This window comes from Geotrypetes seraphini, chromosome 5 (assembly GCF_902459505.1).
Source record: "Geotrypetes seraphini chromosome 5, aGeoSer1.1, whole genome shotgun sequence".
Taxonomy (NCBI): domain Eukaryota; kingdom Metazoa; phylum Chordata; class Amphibia; order Gymnophiona; family Dermophiidae; genus Geotrypetes; species Geotrypetes seraphini.
Window position 1 is genome coordinate 174,588,277 of NC_047088.1, and position 25,050 is coordinate 174,613,326.

At 42.9% G+C, this 25,050-nt stretch overlaps 1 protein-coding gene across 3 annotated transcripts in view; it reads left to right on the plus strand.

Annotated features, from left to right (window-relative positions):
* The window catches only part of SF3B1 (splicing factor 3b subunit 1), a 236,498-nt gene that overhangs the window by 204,702 nt on the left and 6,746 nt on the right, over positions 1-25,050 (plus strand). For all 3 annotated transcript variants that reach the window (XM_033947227.1, XM_033947229.1, XM_033947228.1), the window contains 2 exons: positions 977-1,249; positions 19,001-19,217. In XM_033947227.1, the coding sequence (XP_033803118.1) occupies positions 977-1,249; positions 19,001-19,217 (490 nt within the window). The remainder of the gene's footprint in view (positions 1-976; positions 1,250-19,000; positions 19,218-25,050) is intronic.

The window sequence follows — 25,050 nt, forward strand, 5'->3', positions numbered from 1 at the left end:
GCGTCTCAATCGCCACGAATTTGGTCTTGGAGGATGCGATGTCAGCATCTGTGAGACAAACTTGGTTTTTTCTTTTACATAGAGCATTCTGGCCCCCTGTTCGTTTATAAAAATTAGATAGCTCTAAGTCTAATAGATGTTGGCATTGTCATCTTGAGGCAGGGACTCTAGATATTATTCTATTGTCCATTTATTTTGGCTTTTTGGAAATCGATATGGGGCCAAAGAAATTGTTTATTAAAAAATCCGGTGGCTTTATCATATGATACTATATTATTTGGAATGTCAATGAGGAAAAAAAGTCAAATTTCTGCAAAAAATAAGTTATTACTTATTATGACAGGAGTAGCCATTCAACAAATTACATTTAATTGGAAAAATTGGAGTAGACTTAACTACAGCTTTTGGTGGAACTCTGTGTCATATATATAAGATGGAAAGATCATTAGCCACACAAAAAGGAAATTTCAATAAATTTCAGGAGGTTTGGGGTCCATTAATAGAATATTGTGATAAGTAAATATCATTTTTCCCTTATTGGTACAATTGTAAAGTGAGGGATGGGGGAAGGATTTCTGATCTGATTTTAAATGTTTAGATTAAAAGAAAAGATTATATAATATATTATATATATGATATATGAAATTACATATGAAATAGTAGGGATGGGAAGGTGAGTTTAAATATTATCATTTAAGTTGTATATGAAAGCTAATCAAGTGATATTGTGTAAGTTCAAATGACATTTTCTGAAACACTTGTTGAAAGATATAAAAATGAATAAAGAATTTTTTTTAAAAAAACTTTTATTGTAGGCCACTGTAAAAGTAAAATTTGTGTGGTCTAATTTCTTTCTGGCAGTGAATTATAATGCCACACCCTCCTTGCATTCTAAAAAATTGTATTAATTTATGCACTTTGTGCTGCTCCTGTATTCTTAATGATGTATGCATCTGGATTTTGTTTTTTTTTATAGACCTCATGATGTCTTGGCCACATTGCTGAACAATTTGAAAGTACAGGAAAGACAGAACAGAGTGTGTACTACAGTAGCTATTGCCATTGTAGCAGAAACATGTTCACCCTTCACAGTGCTGCCTGCCCTCATGAATGAATATAGAGTTCCTGAACTAAATGTCCAGAATGGTGTATTAAAATCACTGTCCTTCTTGTTTGAATATATTGGAGAGATGGGCAAGGATTATATCTATGCTGTAACTCCTTTGTTAGAAGATGCTTTAATGGACAGGTGAGTTACTTTATGTTCCGGACACTTGTTGCCTGATGTCGTACAATAATTTGTTCCAAAAATGAAGTAATTAGAGTATACCTGATCAACAGTGACACATTATTACAACACTTAAGAGGTAGCTAAGAAATCAACATGTGGCATATCCATTTAAGGCTTTGTTCTTGTAGTATGCGCAGGTTAGTAGTGAGTTGTCTTCAGTTAACTGACATTAGTTAGCAGCTTTTGTTTAGCTGTACTTAAGTGTAATTCCACCCAAGAAACCTCTGGATGAGGTTATCATGGCTGGTGTTTAAAGGCAAGATGTAAAATATCTATACCCACAGGCGTGGATTAAGGAAGAGTTTCTCACCAGTATTACTCAGAAATTGGAGAGCATGCATGGAGATAATTCTTTTGTTTCTTTAAAATTGCCCCTAGTTTTGACTCCTCCTTTTCCGCATTCCCTTATCTAAGATCTTGATATAGCTGCAACGGTCAGCATGAGGTGCTAAAGAGATAGCAGAGACCCTGGAGATATCCTGAGAATGAGTAGGCTATATTATTCATGGAATTTTTAGCCATGAGAAAGCTCTCGGCCAAATGAATTCCCAAATATCTCAATGCTGACCAGAAGTATGATCAAGTGCCTCACAATGCCTCACAATCCATTTTGGGCTGAATTTGGCGGGATCCTGTGAGATTTTTAAACTGTCTCATAACTATAGATGAAACTTGTACATATGTATGTAGGAGGGCTGATTTGAAAAGTAATGAGACAGTTTGGGGTTTTTTTTTTTGGTTTAATTCAGAATCTGATGTCTCCACAGGATTTGAACATTTTTCTTTTTTAAAGTATCATCCTTCTCATTTTTTGCAGCATTTCAAAAATATGCAGTAGACTGTTTTGCAACTTCACTTTTAGCGCTGTGGCATTTTTCACTTTATCATCTGAAAACGTTTTGCACAGTTGGTTATTGTTCAGGGTTTGGAGTACCCAGAAATCACAGGGTGCTGTGTCTGGGCTATATGAAGGCTGTACAACAACAAAAAAGAAGAAACAACCCCACGTGTAATTAAGTGGGGAGGGGATTTTGCACATCAGCCTCTAGAACAGTGTCTCGCAAACTTTTCTGGCCAGCGGCAACACTAAAACCAGATGCCCCGGCCGGAAGGCACCCAGCATCCATCAAGTCCACGCATACACGGAGGCCTGTCTGGCCACAACACCGCTATTACAGGGATCTGGGAGGTACGGGGAGAAGAGGAGAGATGCTGGCCAGGAGGAGAGTCAGCTGCGCCAGCTGACTTCCTACAGGACGTGCCTCTCACCACAAGAGGCACGTCCTGTAGGCAGGCAGCCGACATGGACGACTCTCCTCCCCACCAGTGTGTCGCGGCACACCAGAAATCTCAGGAGGCACACTGGTGTGCTGTGGCACACAATTTGCGATACACTGCTCTAGAACAGTCATCCACTTATTAAAAGTACATTTATCATATACATAAAATCATGCAAGCCTATTAGTCCTTGGTCCTTTTTAGCTGGACCACAACATGATCTGTGCTTTGGCTTCCAAAAAAAGCCTTCCTCAGGGAGTATGTTGGTAATCTATAAAATCAAAAGACATATATATACTTCCTTGTAAATTTCACAAACAAATACAAAATAAATAAAAATCAAAGTAAAATCAAATATGAAAGATCATGACAATGTATCATTAGCATAAATTATCATAGGTAACATAACATAATGTGCTTATAGATCGCGTTACCAAAAGTTCTACGCAGTTCACAAAAGATTAAAACATTAAACATAATCATGTAGTTAGATGAATCAAGTGGTCAGGTACTTGGAAGAAGATAAGTTGTTTAGCTGTTTTCTGTAATGTCTGTAGGAAACAGCTATAAGCACAATAGGCGAAACTTAAGCACCATAAATAACATCAAAATACAAATACATGCAAATAAAAAATGTGTGTAAAACCAAGTAAACGTATAAGAAACATACAAGAAAAAAGAGAAACAATACCAAGCATACCCAGTAGATGGCGCAGATATACTGGAAATATAAAAAGGGTGTCAGGTTAAAAGCGCGCCGGGACAAAGGCGCGCCCAGACAATTGAGCGCAGTGCGGAGGCACGCACCGCTCAAAATTACTGTTTTTAGGGCTCCGATGGGGGGGGGGGTGTGGGGGGGAACCCCCCACTTTACTTAATAGATAACGCACCGCGTTTTGGGGGGTTGTAACCAGTGTTCCCGCTAAGCTGCGCTGGCCAGCGCTCGCGCACAAAATATTACATCGCAGCGCAAAGTTTCTCTTCACAGCGCACACACGCGTCGGTAAGGTAAGGGGACGCATTGGGGGGATTGCACTTCCCCACAATTGCCATGCTTCGGTTCCTCTTCTTCCTTCCTTCCTCCCCCCCCCCCCCCCGCGGGACCCTGCGGCACCATCAACTCTTACTCCCTCTAATGTCGGCCCTGCAGCTCCAGACTTCCTCGCACCTTCTCCCCTCCCCTTTGGATCGCTATTATTTTAAATGTTATAGCCGCGGAGCTGTATCCATCAGTGCAGATGTCTAACCTCGGCCTGCCCCGGAACTCTTACTGCAACAGTGACTTCCTGTTCCTGCCTAGACGGGCGGCTGCTGCAGTAAGAGTTCCGGGGCAGGCCGAGGTTAGACATCTCCACTGATGGATACAGCTCCGCGGCTATAACATTTAAAATAATAGCGATCCAAAGGGGGAGGGGAGAAGGTGCGAGGAAGTCTGGAGCTGCAGGGCCGACATTAGAGGGAGTAAGAGTTGATGGTGCCGCAGGGTCCCGCGGGGGGGGGGGGAGGAAGGAAGGAAGAAGAGGAACCGAAGCATGGCAATTGTGGGGAAGTGCAGAGCTGCAGGGAAGAGTGTTGCGGTACCCAGCTGGAGGGAGAAGGAAGATGAGGGAGGGAATTAAAGGAGATGCCAGGGCTTGGAGCGTAGGAGGAAGGTATGCCAGTCTAAGGGAAAAGGAAGGGGGAGATGTGAGAGCATGGAGGGGGAGCGAAAGATGGAAGAAAAGGAAAGGAGAGAGATGCCAGAGAATCAGGGGGAAGGGGAGATACCAGACTATGAGGAGAGGTGTGGGAGAGGGGAAGGCGAGGAAGAGAGATGCCAGACCAATGGGGTGAATAGGAGAGATGGAAGGGGGAGGCATACAGTTTCTGGAAGGGGCCATAGAAGGAGAGAAATGCCATATAGGGGAAGAGAGACGTCAGACAGTGGATGGAAGGAAGAGAGTTACAAAGAAGATGAAGAAAGGATAAACCACAGAAGGACAAAGGTAGAAAAAAAATTTCTATTTATTTATTGCTTTAGGAGACATGTGTCACTGTTTCTGTGAAGCATTGTATGCAGAGTCCAGCTGGTTCAATTTAAACCTTTGTCTATGTATTTATTATTTTATCCCCCCTTTTACAAAACTGTGAAGCGTTTTATTAGCACCAGCCTTGGTGGTAGCAGCTCTGATGCTCAGAATTTTATGAGCATCAGAGCTGTTACCTCGTAGCTAAAATCCACACTACAGTTTTGTAAAAGAGGGGAGGGGGTTAGTTTGTGATTACATATTAGCCTTACTAGGCGAAGGTGTTTTCTGTGTTCTGTGTGTTCGAAAGACATGGTTTCTGTTAGGATTGACGGTGTAGGATTGATCTGTGCTGGTCTGGCTTGTTTTAGTTTTACAATGGGTGTATTGAGTATGCTCACTGCAATATGTAAGATGCTGCCTTTTCCTAGTACTCATGTGTGACGTGTGTTTTGTTACTAAAAATCATGTTTTTCTTTACAGATGGGGGGGGGGGGGGGGGGTCCAAAAAAATGATGGCCCCGGATGTTACATATGCTAGGTTACGCCACTGATGTAAGATACCAGAAAGCTGGCGTAGCAAAAACTCTTCTAAGTTTTGAGTATTTAAACCCTCCCACAATCTCCACGGGCACTCGTTTCAAGTTTATTGAGATTTTGATTTAAACGCAATATCAAATAGTTTTCAATGCGTATAACAAAAATAAATATGTGGGAAATAAATAAAACCATTTGAACCAGTGTTCCCGCTAAGCTGCAGCTGGCGTGCGCTGGCGCACAAAATATTACATCGCAGCGCATCACGTTTCTCGTCACAGCGCACGATCGGAAGAGGCGTACGGCAGATGGCAGGGCGGCGAGAGGAGAATCGGGCGAGTTGGCTCATAACTTGCTGCGCCCGATATTTTTGGCTCACGGTGAAAAAAAGTTTGCTCACAACACTCCGACCCGCTTAGAGGGAACACTGGTTGTAACCCCCCACATTTTACTGAAAACTTCACTTTTTTCACTGTTTTTAGGGAAAAAGTTAAGTTTACAGTAAATGTGGAGGGTTACAACCCCTCAAACCCCCCCATAACGCCAGCGCCATGTCTATTAAGTAAAGTGGGGGGGTTTCCCCAACAAAAACCCCGTTGAGAGCCCCTAAAAACAGTATTTTGTAGCGTGCGCGCACCTCCGCGCTGCGCTCAATTGTCCAGGCGCGCCTTTGTTTTTCACGCGTTGCATATGAACCATAAAAAGGATTGCTATAAAACAGAACAAAAGCAAAAAATGAAAAACTTGTCAGCCAAATACATAAAAATCACCACAAATGACCATGTAAACTAAAAACCCACCAAACTTCACAAGGAAAAGAGTGCTCATTTAAAAAGCTTATATGAAGAAATATGATCCCTCAAATAAAAAAAAAAGAAACATTGGACAGTAAAGCAAATACCTCTTAACTTGTATAAAGAATTGCGAGAAAACAAAATATTCTGTGGGCAACAAACAAAAAAAACTATTGTAGGCAAACATAAAAGATATGAAAAGAAAATCAACAAAGAATCGTTTTAAAAAGGAAGAAGCTGATTATGCAATATTCACCGGTCCCAAGAAGTGTGGCGGAGTTCACGTGCAGGTAGTGTTATTAGCTAGAATGAGACGTGATAAACTGTAACACCTTAAAAAATGGGAAAAGAGTGCGAAAACAATGGCATCATAAAAAGATCACCCCTTCCAACAAAGTAAAACAAATGAAAATGAAATTAAAAACATTGTAACTAAAACAGGTTTTCATGTAAAACATTTAAACTAAAACACTAAGAAACCCACCTTCAGATTAGTTTAAAAATGGAGTTAGCATGAGACATCTTCATACTCTAGTTGGCGTCGTCATGCCGCGCATAATAATGTGTAAAAAGATCAATAAGGGATTGGAACATGGTGTGAAGAACAAAACTAAAACTAAATAAAGGCAACCCCCCCCCCAAAAAAAAACCCCTCAAATGGGTATAAAAATATAAACAAAACAAGAAAGGTACTTTTAATAAATGAATTGTTCTAAAGCAGTGGTCTCAAACTCAAACCCTTTGCAGGGCCACATTTTGAATTTGTAGGTATTTAGAGGGCCTCAGAAAAAATAGTTAATGTCTTATTAAAGAAATGACAATTTTGCATTAGGTAAAACTCTTTATCCCAGGACAAGTAGACAGCATATTCTCACTCATGGCTGACGTCACCGATGGAGCCCCGGTAAGGACACTTGAAAAGTGAACTGCAACTTTAAGTTTAGAAAGTTTGTGATCAGCCCACACCGTTCATGGGCGACATAGGCGCGTGATTCCTTTAGCTTCTTAGCTTCTGCGGAGCTAAGAAGTCGCATTTCAACGTTCATTGAAAGGTTTTGTCTCTTTTCGCTGCCTTCCCGCTCTCGCAGCTTGTGACTTTTGTCACTTTTTTCTTCTCCTTCTTCCCCAGTTAAAAAAAACAAAGTGAGCAGAATCCCCCTTTTTTCTTTTGCCATTGCGGGCTTTTGGCCTGGCGGGGCCTTCTAAATTCTTTCCAACATCGAATTCAATTTTTCGATGCTGATCTTCCTGTCCATGTCCTACCTGCCGACGGATTTCAAAAAGTGTGGTTGCTGTGCTCGGGCCATATCCCTGACTGATCCTCACCGCTGGTGCCTCCAGTGCCTGGGGCCCGAGCACTGTCTTGCTCACGCTGCTCTTCTCTCTAGAAGCACACCTTAAAAAAACTACTTGCTTCAAAACAGCTTTTTGGTGTCGCAATGGAAGCGGAGCCGACTTCATCGTTGACACTACCCATGCTGACCAAGACCACACCGAATTCTTCAACTACAGTGGATCCACCAACTTTAACTCCAGTGCCGCAGTTCATGATGTCTCTGGGTAAGCCAGCTAAGAAGCCTTCCATGTCCCCCTCTGGGATGCAAGTCAAAGCTGCATTAAGCCAAATCATGCCGACCTCGCGTAAGTCCCGTAAACACATGGCTCTATCAGTGAGTGCCTCTTCTTTGGCCTCCTCATCCCTGGACCATGTCGTAAAGCCAACCATACAGGCAAAAAAGAAACGTTACCGGTGCCTTCCCTTAAGCAAAAGAACTAGGGGAGCATTTTCACCTCTTGGTGCCATCCCCACTTGTGCAGCTGTCGGCACCGACTCCCCAGGAACTGGTCCGGTCTGAGTTGCTCACGACACCGACCACTCCTGTTACTGCTACTCCTCCGGTGCAGACATCCTCGACAAGGGAGTTGAGCATTTTACCACTCCGGCACCACTCCTCAACATCTCGGGAGGCAACTCCAGCACGGTCAGGCAAGGCCTCACACAAGTCTAAATATCTTAAGGCCTCAACATCGACCCACCAGCACCGATCCCACCATACATCTTCTCTCCTAAGAGATTCTGATCTGTTGGGAGATTCTGACCCAGAATCCTCATTTACTACAGAGGAGGTTTCTTCTGCTTCTGGTTCCCCTCGCTGTTTACCAACCAGAACCTCGTCTCCTTCAGAGAAGCTTTCATTCTCCAGATTTCTGCGCAAGAGGCAAAAGACAGGCAGATTCCAAATATATCAAAGAATATTTGGAAACTCTAGATTATGACCTTCCTCCTAAGGAAATGCTAAAGCTTCCTCTCCATGTCATCCTTCAAGAAACTTTCTCTAAGAACTTTGAGACTCCTCTTTTTGTACCAGTAGCTCCCATAAAGCTGGAAAATCTATACAAGGTGGTGCCATTGCCGGGCTTTGATAAGCCTCAACTACCCTATGAGTCCCTAGTGGTGGAGTCCACACTGAAAAAATCTGGGGCTAGTATGTATGCGTGTGTTCCTCCTGGTAGAGAGGGAAAGACAATGGACAAGTTTGGCAGGCGCCTCTACCAAAACTCAATGTTGGCGAACAGGGCAGGAAACTACAATTTATTTTCCTGCTACCTGAAACACCTGGTCAAACAATTCTCATTTTTTCACAAATGCATCCCTGCACGTAAAGCCAAGAATTTTCAGTATCTTGTCTCTACTATCGTACAGCTTTGTAAATATATGGTGAGATCCACTTATGACACCTTTGAACTCGCCTCTCGAGCGGCTGCTATGTTGGTGGCTGTGAGACGTCTTGCATGGTTGCATGTTTCAGACCTTGATGTTAACCACCAAGACCGTCTAGCCAATGCTCCATGCCTTGGTGATGAGCTTTTCAGAGTCCACCAACACTGCCACGCAAAACCTGTCTTCTCACGAGACCAGATGGGACTTGCTGGTGAAGCCTAAAAAAAAACATATACCTGCTCTCCCTTTTAAGTCTGCTTCTTCTTACCAGTGCAGATTTACTGCAAAGGCTACTGCTCCTGCTCCTCCTCCATCTCGTAGACAGCCACATCAACAGCCTAAGAAACTGGCTGCTCCTCAAAAGCCTGCCCAGCCTTTTTGACGTATTCCTTCAGAGCATATTCACTATTCCTCTTCTTCAATCTCTGCCTCAGCCAATAGGGGGACAATTTCAGATTTACATCAATCGTTGGGAGCTTATTACATCTTTCCGTTCAGCCTGGCATCTTCTCCCAGAGTCTTCACGAAGTGCTTAATTGTAGTGGCAGCAGCCCTCTGATCCCAAGGTCTACAGGTGTTTTTTTATCTGGACAACTGGTTGATCAAGGCCTCATCATCTCAGGAGGTGACTCTGGCAATGACTCACCATTTCTTTCCTTCAAGCCTTGGGCTTTGAAATCAATTTCCCAAAGTCCAACCTGCAGCTGACTCAGTTGTCCAGTTCATCGGGGCTATTCTGGATACTACGCTCATGAGGGCATTTCTTCCTCCAGATCGCCTAACCGCTCTACTTCATCTCTGCCAGCAGATGTTTCAGTTCCAAACAATCTCTGCGAAGCACGTGATGGTTCTTCAAGGACACATGACCTCCACAGTTCGTTACACCCCACTTGCCAGACTGCATCTTTGCACTCCCTCAGTGGGCCCTCGCTTCTCCGTGGTCTCAAGCGACAGATAAGCTCTCGCAGCACATCTCTGTAACATTATAATCTTCTGCAGTTGCTCCACTGGTGGGGGGGGGTTGGGTATTCCGCTCCATAAGACTCACCCTTATTTCCAACCCACTTTTGGGGGGGGGGGTGAAATGTGCATCTTAAAGAGTGAAAAATACGGTATATCCACTTGGCTAGCAGATTGTATCTCCTTCATTGTATTCTCAGGCTGGCTGATGGCTGCAAAACCATTTGACAGCCCACAGTGTACGAGCTATGGCTACCTCAGTAGCTCATTTCCACTCTCCCTTTATTGAAGACATCTGCAAAGCGACTACTTTGTCCTCAATATATACTTGTACATTTACATCTCATTACTGTTTAGAACAAAACTCCAGAAGACAGTCAATTTGAATAACCAATTCTGCAAAATATTTTTGCTTTCTAAGTGCCACTTTTCAGTTTTTGCAGTCTTGAACTGGGTGGTCAATCTGGCCAAATGTCATCTGACGTCATCGTAGCAGTTAGAGTTTGAGTTCTTGATTCAACACTTAGCTAGGATGTGTGTTTCTCCAGAAGGCCGGATTGAGAAGCTTCAGTTGCAAATTCGGACCCTTCTATAATTTTTGTTCCCCCCTGGAGGGGGATTATACCCAAATGTTGGGGTCCATGGCGACAAGCCTCGAAGTAGTGCAGCAGGACTTGCTTCTGTTGAGGTAATCTCCCTAGTTCCATCCATGGGAGGTGTCTTGCACAACTCATAGTGGTGGCTGGATTCAACTATCTCTTGTGAGGCATGTCTTTGAATCTGCCACAGTGGACAATGGTCACGATGGATGATAGTCTTTCTGACTGGGGGACACATTGGTCTGGTCAGTGGAGGCTCATTGGTTGATCAATCAGTTGGAGACCAAGACTTTTAACCTAGCCCTGTTGCCTTTCACCATTTTCTCTGAGGCAAGGCAGTATGAATTTTATTAGAGAATACGACTGCAGTAGTGTGTGTCAGTCAGTCAAGAGCCATTTAGTGGAATAGGAGGCAGCTGTCTTAATAGTGTGGATAGATTAATTTTACGGATCTGTATGCAGTGCATGTATCTGGTGTGGAAAATGTGCAAGTTGGTTCTCTCAATAGGAATGTGATAGATCCCAGGGGATGGTCTTTGGGAGTAGGCGCCTTCAGTTTGATTGTCTAAAGGTGGGGCACTCTGATCATGGATCTGACGGATACTTTTTGTGATGCTAAAGCTCTGCGCTTCATTTGCCACACTGAGTGTCACTCAGAAGGCTTAGATGCGCTGGTATAGCCATGGCCTGTTTCAGAGCTCCTTTATGTGGCTACCATGAGGGTTTGGTTGTGTTGGTAGCACTGTATTAGCCCTGCAGACCATGATATGAAGACTTGGTTCACCTACCAGTAGACATCCCTCTTCCACTGCCGGTCTTGTAGTAGTATCTTTTTCAAGGTCCAGTGTGCATGTTTGATCCAGTTACATTCTGTCTTAAGGCTTGGGTCTTGAAAATGCTTGCATATGAAAGTGGGGATATTCTGGTATAGTGAGTGAGATGCCATGGAGTGCTCTTAAGTCCCTTGCTTATATTTGTGTATGGCATATCTTTGAAAGCAGGTGTATGTATCGCCATGTTTCCCTGTTTCAAGCGTCTTTACCTCACATCTTTAAATTCTTGCAGGATGCTTTGGACAAGGATCTGCTCTAACTTCCTTGTGTGTGCAGATGGCTGCTCTGTTTTTTTTTGTTTGTTTGTTTGTTTGTTTTTTTGAGGCTTGGTCCAAGGTAAACACTTGACAGCTCTTCCAAATTTTGTATATTTTCTGTGTGTGGTGCATCATCTTTGTTTGCCCCTCTCTGCCTCTCTGGAACTTTAATCTATTTTTTTCAGTATTTGTCCATCCTCCATTTGAACTGCTGAAGGGTAATTCTTATGTTCTTCAATTTGACCTTGAAGGCCATAACTTCCACTCATTGCATTTCAGAATTGCAGGCGCTTTTGTGTCACGAGTCTTTTCTGGTGTTTTATAAGGAATGAGAGATCCTCTGGTCAATACTATCCCCAAGGTGGTTTCTGACTTTCATCTCATTTCTTTACCGGTGCTGGGTGGAGCAAAAGCAATTGCAAAAATTGGATGTTTACAGAATGGTGTATATGTATGGATGCAGGAGTTTTGAAAGTCAGATTTATTCTGCTGGGAGGTAATCATATATAGAGGAGGCAACCTCTAAGGCCACAATTGCTAGGTGGATCAAAGAAGCAGTGGCATTGGCATATCTTTTGCAAAGAGACCTATTCTGGCCTTCCTTAAGGCTGATTCAACCAAAGGGCAGGCCACTTGGGCGGAGTACTCTCTTGTGTTGCCTCAGGGTGTTTGTAAAGCTGCAGTGTGACCCACCTGCATTCCTTTGTGCCGACACTACTGGGCAAGTATTCAGGCCTGCCAGGACATAGTTTTTGGGGCACATATGTTTGAGACACAGCTTGCGGGGCCCCACTTTTAAGGTTCTATTATGGATTAAGAACTGGTTGAAAGACAAAAAGCAAAGTAGGTTTAAATGGTCAATATTCTTGATGGAAAAGGATAAATAGTGGGGTTCAAAATACCAGCTATGCAAAAACTGTAAGAAAAAGGCTAGGTTAATCTTATTTATACAGAGGAAAAGCCTCAGAACCCCGTTAGGGAGAAACCCTTCACCAACTAGAGAGGGCAAATCACTTCATAACAATAACTTTATTTTTCTATACCGCCAACACCCGAAGAGTTCTAGGCGGTTCACAAAGTAAGAGGACTGAACATTTCAGTGATAGAACTCAACTACCATACTCAACGAGTTAATAACTACCCCCACAACAGAAGAAGCCATAACAGCAGATAGAACATGGACCACCTTCCCAACTCTCCAATGGCCTGAACTGAACCGACTATATAAAAAATACAGCCACACCTCATGCGAATTGAACAACTGCCCATCGTATCTACTCACAAATGCCTCCCCTAAATTCAAAACCAGCCTCATGCAGTGGATACAAAGCACTCTCATAGAAGGCCAATTCCCACAAGATCTAGGAGAGATCATAATCACACCCATATTGAAAGACCAAAAAGGCCCTGTAGACACACCTACCAACTACAGACCGATCGCTTCAATCCCACTCTATGTCAAGCTGATTGAAGGACTCGTGGCTCAATACCTCTCTAACTACCTAGCAGACCACAATATACTTCACTCATCCCAATCAGGATTTAGATCTTACCACAGCACGGAAACTCTACTAGCAACACTACTGGACATAGCCCGACAACACCTCAGTAAAGGTCACAGGATCCTAATTATCCAACTAGATCTTTCCGCAGCCTTTGATCTAGTTGATCATACCATACTACTCCAGATACTTGACGCAATAGGGATCTCAGGGGTGGTGTACAACTGGTTCCAAGGATACCTTAAAACAAGAACTTACAGAGTTAAGATAAACGACACGAAATCCAACACATGGTCTAATCCATGTGGAGTCCCTCAGGGCTCTCCACTTTCGCCCATTCTATTCAACCTCTACATCTCTTCCCTTGGTACCACTCTAGACAACCTAAACGTAACATCCTTCAGTTACGCAGACGACATAACTATCCTCCTCCCCTTCGAAACCCAAGACAACTCCGCTACTGGACACTTGGAAACAATACTGGACGAAGTAGAAAAAATGGATGACAAACCACAAATTAAAACTAAACTCGGATAAAACCAAATTCTTAATGCTTGAAATGGACAAAATCCCATCCATATCAGACCTGGAAATCAAAACTACCAAATACCCAATCCAGACCTCCCTCAAAATCCTGGGAGTGCTGATAGATAGATGCTGCACTATGCAGACTCAAATCAACAAAACTACCCAAAAAGCATTCTTCACAATGCGCAACTTACGAAAAATAAGGAAATTCTTCGACAAAGAACACTACAGGATCATTGTTCAATCCCTGGTACTAGGACTTGTGGACTACTGCAATATCCTATATCTACCATGTCCTACAAAAATGATCAAAAAACTACAGACCATTCAGAACACGGCTCTCAGACTAATCTATTCCCTCGGAAAATATGACCACATAACTAACGCCTACCTAGACTCACATTGGCTACCGATCAGAGCCAGAATCCAATTCAAACTATACTGTCTAATCTTCAAAGTACTCAACGGTACAGCACCTGCCTATCTAATCGATCGCCTACACCGGAACCTTCCACCCAGAATAAGAAGAACACTGACACCATTCTCATACCCACCACTCAACGGCACTCATCGTAAAAAGCTTTACGATAACCTCATAGCAACGCATGCAGCAAAACTCGAACCCTCCATAACCAGATTATTAACCTCAACATCTGACTTCAAAGCATTCCGCAAAGAACTCAAAACGCTACTTTTCAAAAAGCATATTCATAACACCTAATCTCCTCTTCCACATACACCGACCAGGTTACCCACTCCCTGACACCAAATCCTCAACCGACCAAAAACTGGAAAAAGATTTGATATGTAATGTAATATAACTGCTCTCATCCAATGTTACCAAGTCTATACTCATTCTGTAACTATGTCTTACCCTAAATGTCATGTACCCTCCTGGAAATGTCCAGCTTCTTCTTATGTAATCCGCTTTGAACCGCAAGGTACAAGCGGAATAGAAATCACTAATGTAATGTAATGTAATGTAATGTAATGTAACACTTAGGAAGGCACAATACAATATTCCATTTACAGAACTACAGTATGAGAACTGACGTAGTTGTCAATCAAGTAACAAATTTTTTGAACAAATAAGTCTTAACTGATTTCCTAAAAGTGCAATAAGATGCATTTTGTCAAATCAGATCATCTAACCTTGCATGAATTTACCTGCTTGATAGGCCAAAGATCGTTCAAAAAACTTTTTATAACTACAGTTTTTGGGATTAGGAAAAGTGAATAAATCAGAATGTCGAGTAGACTTAATTGGACTATACATTTCAAAATGAGAGAAAAGATAAGATGGAGCTAATCCAAATAATTTATAGCAAATGCAAGCAAATTTAAAAAGTATTCTAGCTTCTATTGGCAACCAGTGCAGCTGACGGTAATAAGGGCTGACATGTTCCTGTTTTTTCAATCCAAAAATTAAGTGGACAGCTGTGTTTTGGATTAGCCTTGGTCTTCCTAGGATAGTTTTTTGTAAGATCCCAAATAGGTATAAAAATCTCCGGTAATAATTCAAAAAAACAATTGTGCATAGACAGTTCAATGTATCTTTTACTTAGTTGAATAATCTTAACAAAAGTCACTTATCTTTTAGCGTGTGAGGCTGGATATATACTCGTCACCCGTCTGACTGATGATGGCCAGCAGGACTAAGCCTGTAAAATAATTTTTTTTTAAAACAGCACACAGCAAAAGAAAAATGAAAATTTACTGTACAAAATAAGTAGCCTAATTCCACTTACATAACATTGACACTCTTCATGCTCACCAGCACCCACGCAAAGATGGCTGCTGCACATCGGCTGACACTTGTAAACTTCACCCCTGTGCTGGGACTGCTTCTTTTTAACATATTTATTGATCTAAAGATGGGAATAACTAGTGAGATAATTAAATTTGCTGATAACACAAAATTGTTAAAAGTTATTAAATCACAAGAGGATTGTGAAAAAATTGCAAGAGGACCTTGTAAGACTGGGCATCAGAACGGCAGATGATGTTTAATGTGAGCAAGCGTAAAGTGATGCATGTGGGAAAGAGGAACCTGAACTATAGCTACGTGATGCAGGGTTCCATGTTAGGAGCCTCACTGCCCAGAAAAAAGATCTAGGTGTCATTGTTGAGGATACGTTGAAATCCTCAGCTCCATTGTGCAGCGGTGGCTAAGAAAGCAAATAAAAAATGTTAGAAATGAACAGGAAAGGAATGGAAAACAAAGATAAAAATGTTATAATGCCCTTGTATCACTCTATAGTACAGCCGCACCTTGAATACTGTGTGCAGTTCTGGTTACCGTATCTCAAAAAAGGTATTGCAGAATTAGAAAAGGTACAGAGAAGGACGAGGAAAATGATAAAAGGAATGGGACAATTTTCTTATGAGGAGAGGCTAAAGTGTCTATGGCTCTTCAGCTTGGATAAGAGATGGCTCAGAGGTGATATGATGGAGGTCTATAAAATAGTGGCATGGAAAGAGTAGATATGAATTCTTGTTTACTCTTTCCAAAAATACTAGAACTAGGGCCATGCGATGAAGCTACTAAGTTTTAAACAAACCAGAGAAAATATTTCGTGTAATTAAATACTGGAATATGTTTCTAGAGAATGTGGTGAAATCATATGTTCTTCAACCCCTAAACTCTACCTAACAAGGTGAAAAACAAACAAGTCACCAACTTGAGTGCAACCTGCACTAAAAGAGTATAGGCGATTTTTATAGATATCCCCTAGCGTCTTCAATGCAAGTCACATCCTCTTATCTTTGTTGAGGCTGGATAAAGGAAAGAAACAATATGTCTGGATTCTATGGTATCTCTTCAGCAGTAAGCAGGCAAATGAACATCTGACAGGGCGAGCTTCAGGAATGGTGTCTGTCTACTAGAAAGAAGATTAACTAATTCGGGAGCCCTTTCCAGCAGGGCACCCGACACCATCTCCACCCCTCCCCCGTTCCAGCAAGGGAGAACCGACAGAGAAGTGCAATCCGGCGCTCAGCACCAACGGTCAGTTCGGGAGCCCTTTCCAGCAGGGCACCCGACACCATCTCCACTCCTCCCCCGTTCCAGCAAGGGAGAACCAACAGAGGAGAAGTGCAATCCGGCGCTCAGCACCAACGGCCAGTTCGGGAGCCCTTTCCAGCAGGGTACCTGGCACCTTCTCCTTCCTTCCCCCAATCCAGCTGAGGATAAATGTGAGCACGAGGGAGACACCAGGGCCGCACCAAAACCAGTAGCAGACATTATTAGAATTGACTAAGATATTATAACTGTCCTACCCTCAATCTTATACAATACTAGATATGTCAGGTACAGTGAGCTTCTCATCTTGCACCACCATGAGAACCACACTTAAGTTATTCTCAAGCAATCCTTCTGATATTTCTGCTCACAACATATATCCAATACCTATCATAGCAAACTCCAGAGGAATTACCCAGCCAAACTGGCATCTCATATTAAACAGAAACATAAATTATCAGCCCTTCACATATCAACTCTCCCCAAAATCAACAACTAGAAAACCAACAAATCCATACAATACCACCCCACCAAAGATCACTCATATACCTGAAAACAATGAGCAACTCACCAATAGAATACACCCCTCTTAAATGCGCCTATATGAACATCAGAGCTATTGGCCCTAAAACAGAACGCATAAAAAACTGGATAGAAGAAGATAACCTTGACTGCCTTTTCCTCACAGAGACCTGGCTCACCTCTGAAACAGACCCTAGAATAACTGAAGTCTGCCCAAAAAGCCACAAAATGACACTGGTATGCAGAGAAAACAAGAGAGGAGGAGGAATTGCCATCATAGCCAGAGACACAATAAACATATACCTACAAGACAAAATAACAGACCAATACATGGATTTACTTGCCTGTCAACTCTCAAGCACATCACTTAAAGGAACACTCACATGCATACTATGCTACATAACCCCAAGTAACTGGAACACAGCCAAAGCAATATTTGAAGAATTTATCTATCGAAACTCCCTAGCAACTACCAACAACCTCCTCCTAGGAGACCTCAATCTTCACCTTGAAAACAATCCTGCAAAAATGCTGAAACCGTACTAGCATACCTAGAAGCCCTAACATATAAAATCTTAGATCCTCAAGCTACTCATGAAAAAGGTCACCAGCTGGATATCGTAGCATATATGTCCCAACAGACCTCACACCCAAATATTCAAACCTTAAACAGAAAATGGAACCGTTCCCTTTGGTCGGATCACTACACCTACTCCTTCGAAATCAGTTGGCCCAATAACAAATACACTCCGACTACTCAACAGACCACCTTCCTATCACGCAAACATATAGATCCACAGTATAAAGCAACGAATGGCTCCAGCTGCATGTTCTTAAAGACAGATAGTCTTTGTCAATCAGAAGCCAACTGTCACAGAAAGATACTGGAAAATAACAGAAACTCAAGTCTGAATAATGTGTGAGAGGTGTGAAAGAGAGAAACAAGAGCTAAGCTTGCTCTCATAGACTTGAGTTTCTGTTATCTTCCAGTATCTTTCTGTGACAGTTAGCTTCTGATTGACAATGACTATCTGTCTTTAAGAACATGCAGCTGGAGCCATTCATTGCTTTAAACATCAGACCTTAGCACCTCTATTGAATATCTGGATCCTCCCTGCCTTTTGTTAAGGTTCTTTGTCAAGCTCAAGTACTGGTAATGTAGAAGTAATTTAGTGGCATTCTAATGTCTTTTCTTAGATCTGTCTGCACTGACATGCCCAGGATCAGATCTATTTAATATAGTCTCCCATATGCCTTTGCTGACATTAGTTGACAACCAGCACTCGGCAATGCAAGGCTGACACAGACATGTCTCTCAGGAAGTGTCCCCGTACCCCTCCCTATTCTGTTTTCTCTCCAGGGCTGACTATCTGTTTTGGTATGAACTGAGGAATTGAAGGACAACCCAGAAGGATGGGAAGCAGAGCAAAAGAACGCTAATGAAGCTCCTTACAAGAATTCTCATGAAAAGGGATTGACAACCCACAGGTTCAGAAATGGAGTATCTGTTTACTAGAAAGAAGATTAGTTAGGTTAGAACCTGATTTTTTCTTATCAAATCCTATAGTAATGTAGGCAGTGATGTAATATTTCAGCCTTATGACTCATTTGTACATGAGATCTCCAGGGAAACATGTTTTGCCCACAGAGAGCTGACATCACTTGCTGTAGTTCCCATTTATCAGAATTGGTACAGATGTAGAGCCACAGCATTTTCATAGGTTCTTCACACACTGTTTTGTGTGTAATTTATATGAAATGAGACTTCTGGTGTCATGGCTAAACACCAACAGAAATTGTACAAAGTGGCCTACTGAAATTCCTCTTAAAGATACTAATAATTAAGTTGAGAGAAGACCTTTATTTGTTTGACACTGTTCAGGCAACTAGGCCTGATGGGCCGCCGCGAGAGCGGACCGCTGGGCAGGATGGACCTCTGGTCTGCCCCAGCAGAGGCAACTTCTTATGTTCTTATGGTTCTTTAAATCACAGAGAAATAAAATACTACCCTGATACATAGTTATCACCTTAAATATATTGCTAGGGCGAGTTGATTGTTTTGTTATTTCTTAATGTTAAAAACTTTTATTGCCTACCTTAATTAACAAATTATGAAGTAGTGATATATTTGTTTATCTTTTTGTTGCAGGGACCTTGTCCACAGACAGACAGCCAGTGCAGTTGTACAGCACATGTCCCTCGGAGTTTATGGGTTTGGTTGTGAAGATTCTCTTAATCACTTGTTAAATTACGTCTGGCCCAATGTATTTGAGACTTCTCCTCATGTTATTCAGGCTGTGATGGGAGCACTGGAGGGCTTAAGAGTTGCTATTGGACCATGCAGAATGTTGCAGTATTGTTTACAGGTAGGAAGACATGCTTATTAAATCATTCACATTGTACCATTTTATTTTCTTGTGGTGAATTATCAGGAAAGATAATGGAAATCCAGTTAAAGTATTATGAAATCTGTTGAATAGTGGAACAAATTGTAAATCGTAGATTCCTTATCCCACCAGAACAATCTAGAAATTAGGTTTGCTGTGTTCTGCCAACAGATGGAGATTGAGAACTACTATACTAGTGACGCCGCTCTTTACGTATCCTGTGCAATCGCTCACCTAGCCAGTATTTCTCAGTCTCAGTGGATGGTAGATGAGGCAGCCGGGTAACTGGTTTGGTAGGCCAGGCCCTGGGAGACTAGTTCAAATGCTCAAAATTTAAAATTTCCTTTCAGAAAAAAGGCACTAAAGTTAAACTGTTAGTCTCACATATGGGTGACGTCATCCATGGAGCCCGGTACGGACAGTTTGACAAGTGAACTGTCACTTTAAGTTGAAAAAAACCTTTGTGACTGCCCGCACCACGAATGCACGAGTGCCTTCTCGCCCAGCACCTGCTCGAGCCCCTCAGTTCTTCATTTTCCGCATAGAAAAGAAGTTTGTTTTTACTGAACTTGTTCAGTTTTTGTTGCCTTTCCACTTCGCATCTTTTATTTTCCATCCGTGGAAATGGCTTGTGCAGCGGTAGTTACATTTTTTTGTTGCTGGCCATTTCTAAGGTCGGTGGCTTTCTTCTATAATAGCTCAAGTTTAAGTTTCAAGTTTATTATAAATTTGATTAATCTCTTATTCAAAATTCTAAACGATGAACATATCTTTAAAATACAAAATTAAGGGGGCAACAAAACAAACAGAGAACTAAACCTTACAAAACATATTGAAGACTAACTTTACAAACATAATAAAACACGAGGAAAGGATGGGAATGAAATGCAAATTGATTTATAGAAGAGAAGACAATTATGGTAAAAAACAATAGGAAGGGAAAGAACAATGAACCTCAGAGAAGTTATGGGATTGGAATGCTGATGAAGTCATGCAGTCAGAGTCAACCTACTACACCGAGGGGATCACCTGTTCAGTCATTAATACTGGTGCATACTTTAAGGTGCCATAGGTCTCAACAGCATCCGGTTATTTGATGCAGACCATGCAACAACACCACTGTTTCTTCAGCTTTCTATGTGCATCGGGACAACCTTCTGCTCCGATGGTACTGAATATTCACTTTCTGATACCGGTACATATTTAAGGCAAGCCTACATGAGTCCTACAACAGGAAGTTTGGTACACCATGCTGAGGTTAGCAAGGGAATCCTTGGTACTGGCCCATTGCGTTTTTCACTATGAGGCCTCTAAGTATCAGTGTTAGCAATCCATAAGAGCTTCTTACCACTCATCGATCCTCGTCATCATTGGATCGATGCAAAGATTATCCTATTTTTATTCAGACTGGACTTTTTAACTTTCATTCAGACTTTGCTTTGGCTTTACCTATACCTGACTCTTCCAGCATTCTTTAGAACTGTCTTTACAAGGAATTGCTTCCCAAGACCAGATCTTCTTCAGTATATATGATGAGCTCAGCATAGTTCTGCTTTGTTTAAAGCTCTTACTGACTCACTTGCTGAGTTCCTACATGTTTGGAACAGCGCTTCAATTTCTTTTTGCACATCAGGCTTACTAATATTTTTAAAAAAGAAGCAATTGGGACACATTTTTACATATTACAGTTTCCCCATGAGCACTAGATTCCTGGTACAGGCAGATTCCTGTCTGCGTTTTATGGACCCACATACATTCTTGCAAGGAAGCACCTATAGTTCAGTGGTTAAAGGCACTGCTTCTCTCTTCCATAGGTCAGGGGTTCAAATCTACACAACCCCTTAACAACTTCATCGCCACTATCAAAAATTTATGCTGGCAATCAGGATTTTTTGTTTTTCCAATTTCTTCCTTTTTCTCTAAAGCAACTTAAAAGGAAATATTTGTCTCTAATCCAGTGTATCTCAAACTGTGTGCCAAGGCATTCTAGTGTGCCTCGGTACACTGAGGAGGAGGAGATCCGCTGGCACCAGCTGACTGCCTACAGGATGTGCCTCTCTTAGCGAGAAGCACATCCTGTAAGCAATCAGTGGGCACTAGCACCTATGCTTCTCTCTAGCTCTCTTCCCTTCTGGCACCCCTCACTGGTGTCTCAGGGCTCACCTGGAGGGCCTTCACAGACACGTGGACATCGACATGATGATGTCGCACATGCACGTGATGTCTTCACAGCAATACCCTTGCACTTCCAGGTACTTTGAGCCACAGCCACTACCTTTTAGTGTGCCGCGTCTCGAGAATATTTGCAGAACACTGCTCTAACCAGTATATTTCTCTGGAGCATTCATAGACTGAAATTTGCATATTACTGTCAACCTCTTCTGCTTATCTATAGCATCTGCTATGTTGTGAGCTCTGAGACATCTAGTTGCTGGGAGTCTATCTCTCTCTTGCGGTGGCCACATTACATTTCAACATGGAAGAAGTTAGAATACTTTGAATACAGTTTTCTTTCTATTTGAGTCACGGGCAAGATGGTTTTTGCTGCAAAACTCGGAATTCTAGCAGCAACTTCCGAAAATTTACATAGCAGCTCCTTCTCCTTCTAATATGCTCAAGCATAGTAGATTTTTTTTTTTCCTCTTCCTCAACCTATCTGTTAGCTTCAGTGGCTGTAGATGTTCGGTCTTTATTCACCTACAGCTGCATTGGCAGATGAACCACCAACAATTTCAATATACAGTTCTGTCCTTCAGCCTGATCTCCTCCAGGAGGCTTCATCAGAACGGCGTTCTGAAAGTATAGCAATTTTAGTGCCTAGCCAATTTTTCCCTATCTTGATGGTTGCTTCTCCTAAGGGATGCTCTCAGACATTCAAGTTTGCAGTTAGCTTTTTTACATTTCAGCTTTAAGCCCCTCAACCACTGCAATTCATAACAGCCCTGCGTGACTTAATTATATTCAGGGCCTTCCTAATTCAACAATGACAGGACCACCTGTTTCAACTTTCCAGTCAAGTCTTTCCTCTTCTGTCTATTTGAGCTAGACAACTGATGGGACTCTTGGATCACATGGCATCTGATGGATCTGATAGGACTCTTGGATCACATGGCATCTTCAGTTCATATTATTTTCTTCATGAGACTTCATTTTTGAACTACCCAATGGTTTCTGGTCTCCAGTTTTCAGGGGAGGAGGGAGTGTTCATAACCACTTTCATCGCTGTGTTACTTTCTTCAATGGGGGATGACCATGTCCAATCTTTCCAAACGGCTGCTGCTTCAGATGCCTCCAGATCAGCCAATTCTGACTACATACTCCTCCAAGTATTCTTGTGAACCTCACCTAGTCAGTATTAACACAAGAGCCTGTTCTGCTAAGAGCAGACGTTTATATACATATGTTGAGACTTAAGCAAGGTGGAATACTCAAGTTTTTTCATCATAGCATATTTATTCAACTCTTACTATGCAGAAGCAATCAACTTACGTTCTACTGCATAATCAAGCATGACTATTAGTTTTTCTATTTTTTCTGTCAGAAAGCCAAGAGGATTTCAAACTACTTAATTACTTGAAACATATTTCTAAACCTAGTCTATGTGGGATCATTGGATGATCAAGGAGCAAAAGGGCACTCAGGGAGGATAAGGCCATAGTGGAGAGACTGAATGAATTCTTTGCTTTGGTCTTTATGCAAGATGATGTAAGAGATCTACTGAACTGGAAATGGTATTCAAGGTGATGATGCGGAGGAATTGAAATAAATCTCTGTAAATCTGGAAGATGTACTAAACCAAATCAACAAGATAGAAAGTGATAAATTAGAGAATGACACGGTGGCTGTTACCCGCGGGTAGCCCGCCAAAACAGTGAAGAAAAACCTGTGTTCACTGTGGCTACGGGGACAAGGCCTTTCACTGCCCCGTGGAGCGGTGAATGGCCTTGTCCCTGCAGTTAAGGGAGGGAACGCGTGCGGTCACTTATCACGCTCCCTCCCTACTACTGCCGCCGCTGAGTTGAAACAGCTCCCTTTCTCCCTCCCTGCCCCGTGGCTGCGAGTCTAAATTGCCTTCTTACAGCAGCCGGAGCCTTGAAGCTGCATGTGGCTGCCGTAAAGGTCATCTCTGACGCAACCGGAAGTTGCATCAGAGACCTTTACGGCAGCCATATGCAACTACAACGCTCCGGCTACTGTAAGAAGGCATTTTACACATCGCTGGCCACAGGTAAAGGGCAGGGAGGTTTGTCGGACCGGGCCTGTTGTCCGGGGGGGAGGTGAAAGCGCCACAAAGGTAAGGGGCAGGGAGGAGGAAATGTGTGGTGGAAAGGAAAAGACGCTGAAGGGAAATGGTTAAAACAGAATGGGGAGAAGGATGCTGAAAGCACATGGGGAAGACAGAGGGGGGGGAGAAGGATGCTGAAAGCACATGGAGAAGACTGGGGAGAGAAGGACACTGATAGAACATGGGGAAGACAGAGGGGGGATAAGGATGCTGAAAGGACATGGGGAAGACAGAGGGGGGGGAGATGCTGAAGGGAAATGGGGAAGAGAGAGTGGGGAGAAGACAGAGATGCCAGACTATGGGGGGAGTGGAGGGAAGAAGATGGGTGCCAGACCAATTTGGAAGGGGGGGAGAAAGGGAGAGGCACAGTAACAGAGCAAATGGAAGACGCAGAGAGAAGACAGACAGTTGATGGAAGGAATTGAATGAGAAGATTTATTTATTTATTTATTCGATTTTTTAGCCCGTCCTCCCAAAAGAGCCCAGAACGAGTTACAATGAATATATTGGTGCATTAAAATTATAAATAAGATAGGTACTTAGAAATTCCCTTACTGTCCCGAAGGCTCACAATCTAACTAAAGTACCAGGAAAAATGACAATTAGAAGAGTAATAAAGAAAGAAAATAGAGATAGAGGAGAAAAATAAGAAAATAAACATACTAATAAGATTACAATGATCTAAAGGAATTTGAAAGGTTAAAAAGAGGGGAGATAAGAATAGATGCAGAGGGAGTACCGTTGAAGCAATAGAATTCTGGGGAAATTTAAATGAAATTTGAATGATAAAATAAAACAAAATAAGTGGTAAAACAATAAGTGAGATTAAAAAATATATCATAAACTAAAAAGAAGTGAAAATAAAATCAAAACAGTCAAAACTGAAGTCCAGCTTGAACGGGCCCCCGAGCCAACCGTTGGTCCGATGGCCGGACTGCAGCCCTCCTCTGTCGGCTCTCCCCTGCTGGAATGGGGGAGGAGTGAAGACAGTGTCGGGTGCCCCGCTGGAACGGGCCCCCGAGCCGACATTTGGTCCGATGGCCGGACTGCAGCCCTCCTCCGTCGGCTCTCCCCTGCTGGAATGGGGGAGGAGCGAAGACAGTGTCGGGTGCCCCGCTGGAACGGGCCCCCGAGCCGACCATTGGTCCGATGGCCGGACTGCAGCCCTCCTCCGTCGGCTCTCCCCTGCTGGAATGGGGGAGGAGCAAAGACAGTGTCGGGTGCCCCGCTGGAACGGGCCCCCGAGCCGACCATTGGTCCGATGGCCGGACTGCAGCGCTCCTTCGTCGGCTCTCCCCTGCTGGAATGGGGGAGGAGTGAAGACAGTGTCGGGTGCCCCGCTGGAACGGGCCCCCGAGCCGACCGTTGGTCCGATGGCCGGACTGCAGCCCTCCTCCGTCGGCTCTCCCCTGTCGGGTGCCCCGCTGGAACGGGCCCCCGAGCCGACCATTGGTCCGATGGACGGACTGCAGCGCTCCTTCGTCGGCTCTCCCCTGCTGGAATGGGGGAGGAGCGAAGACAGTGTCG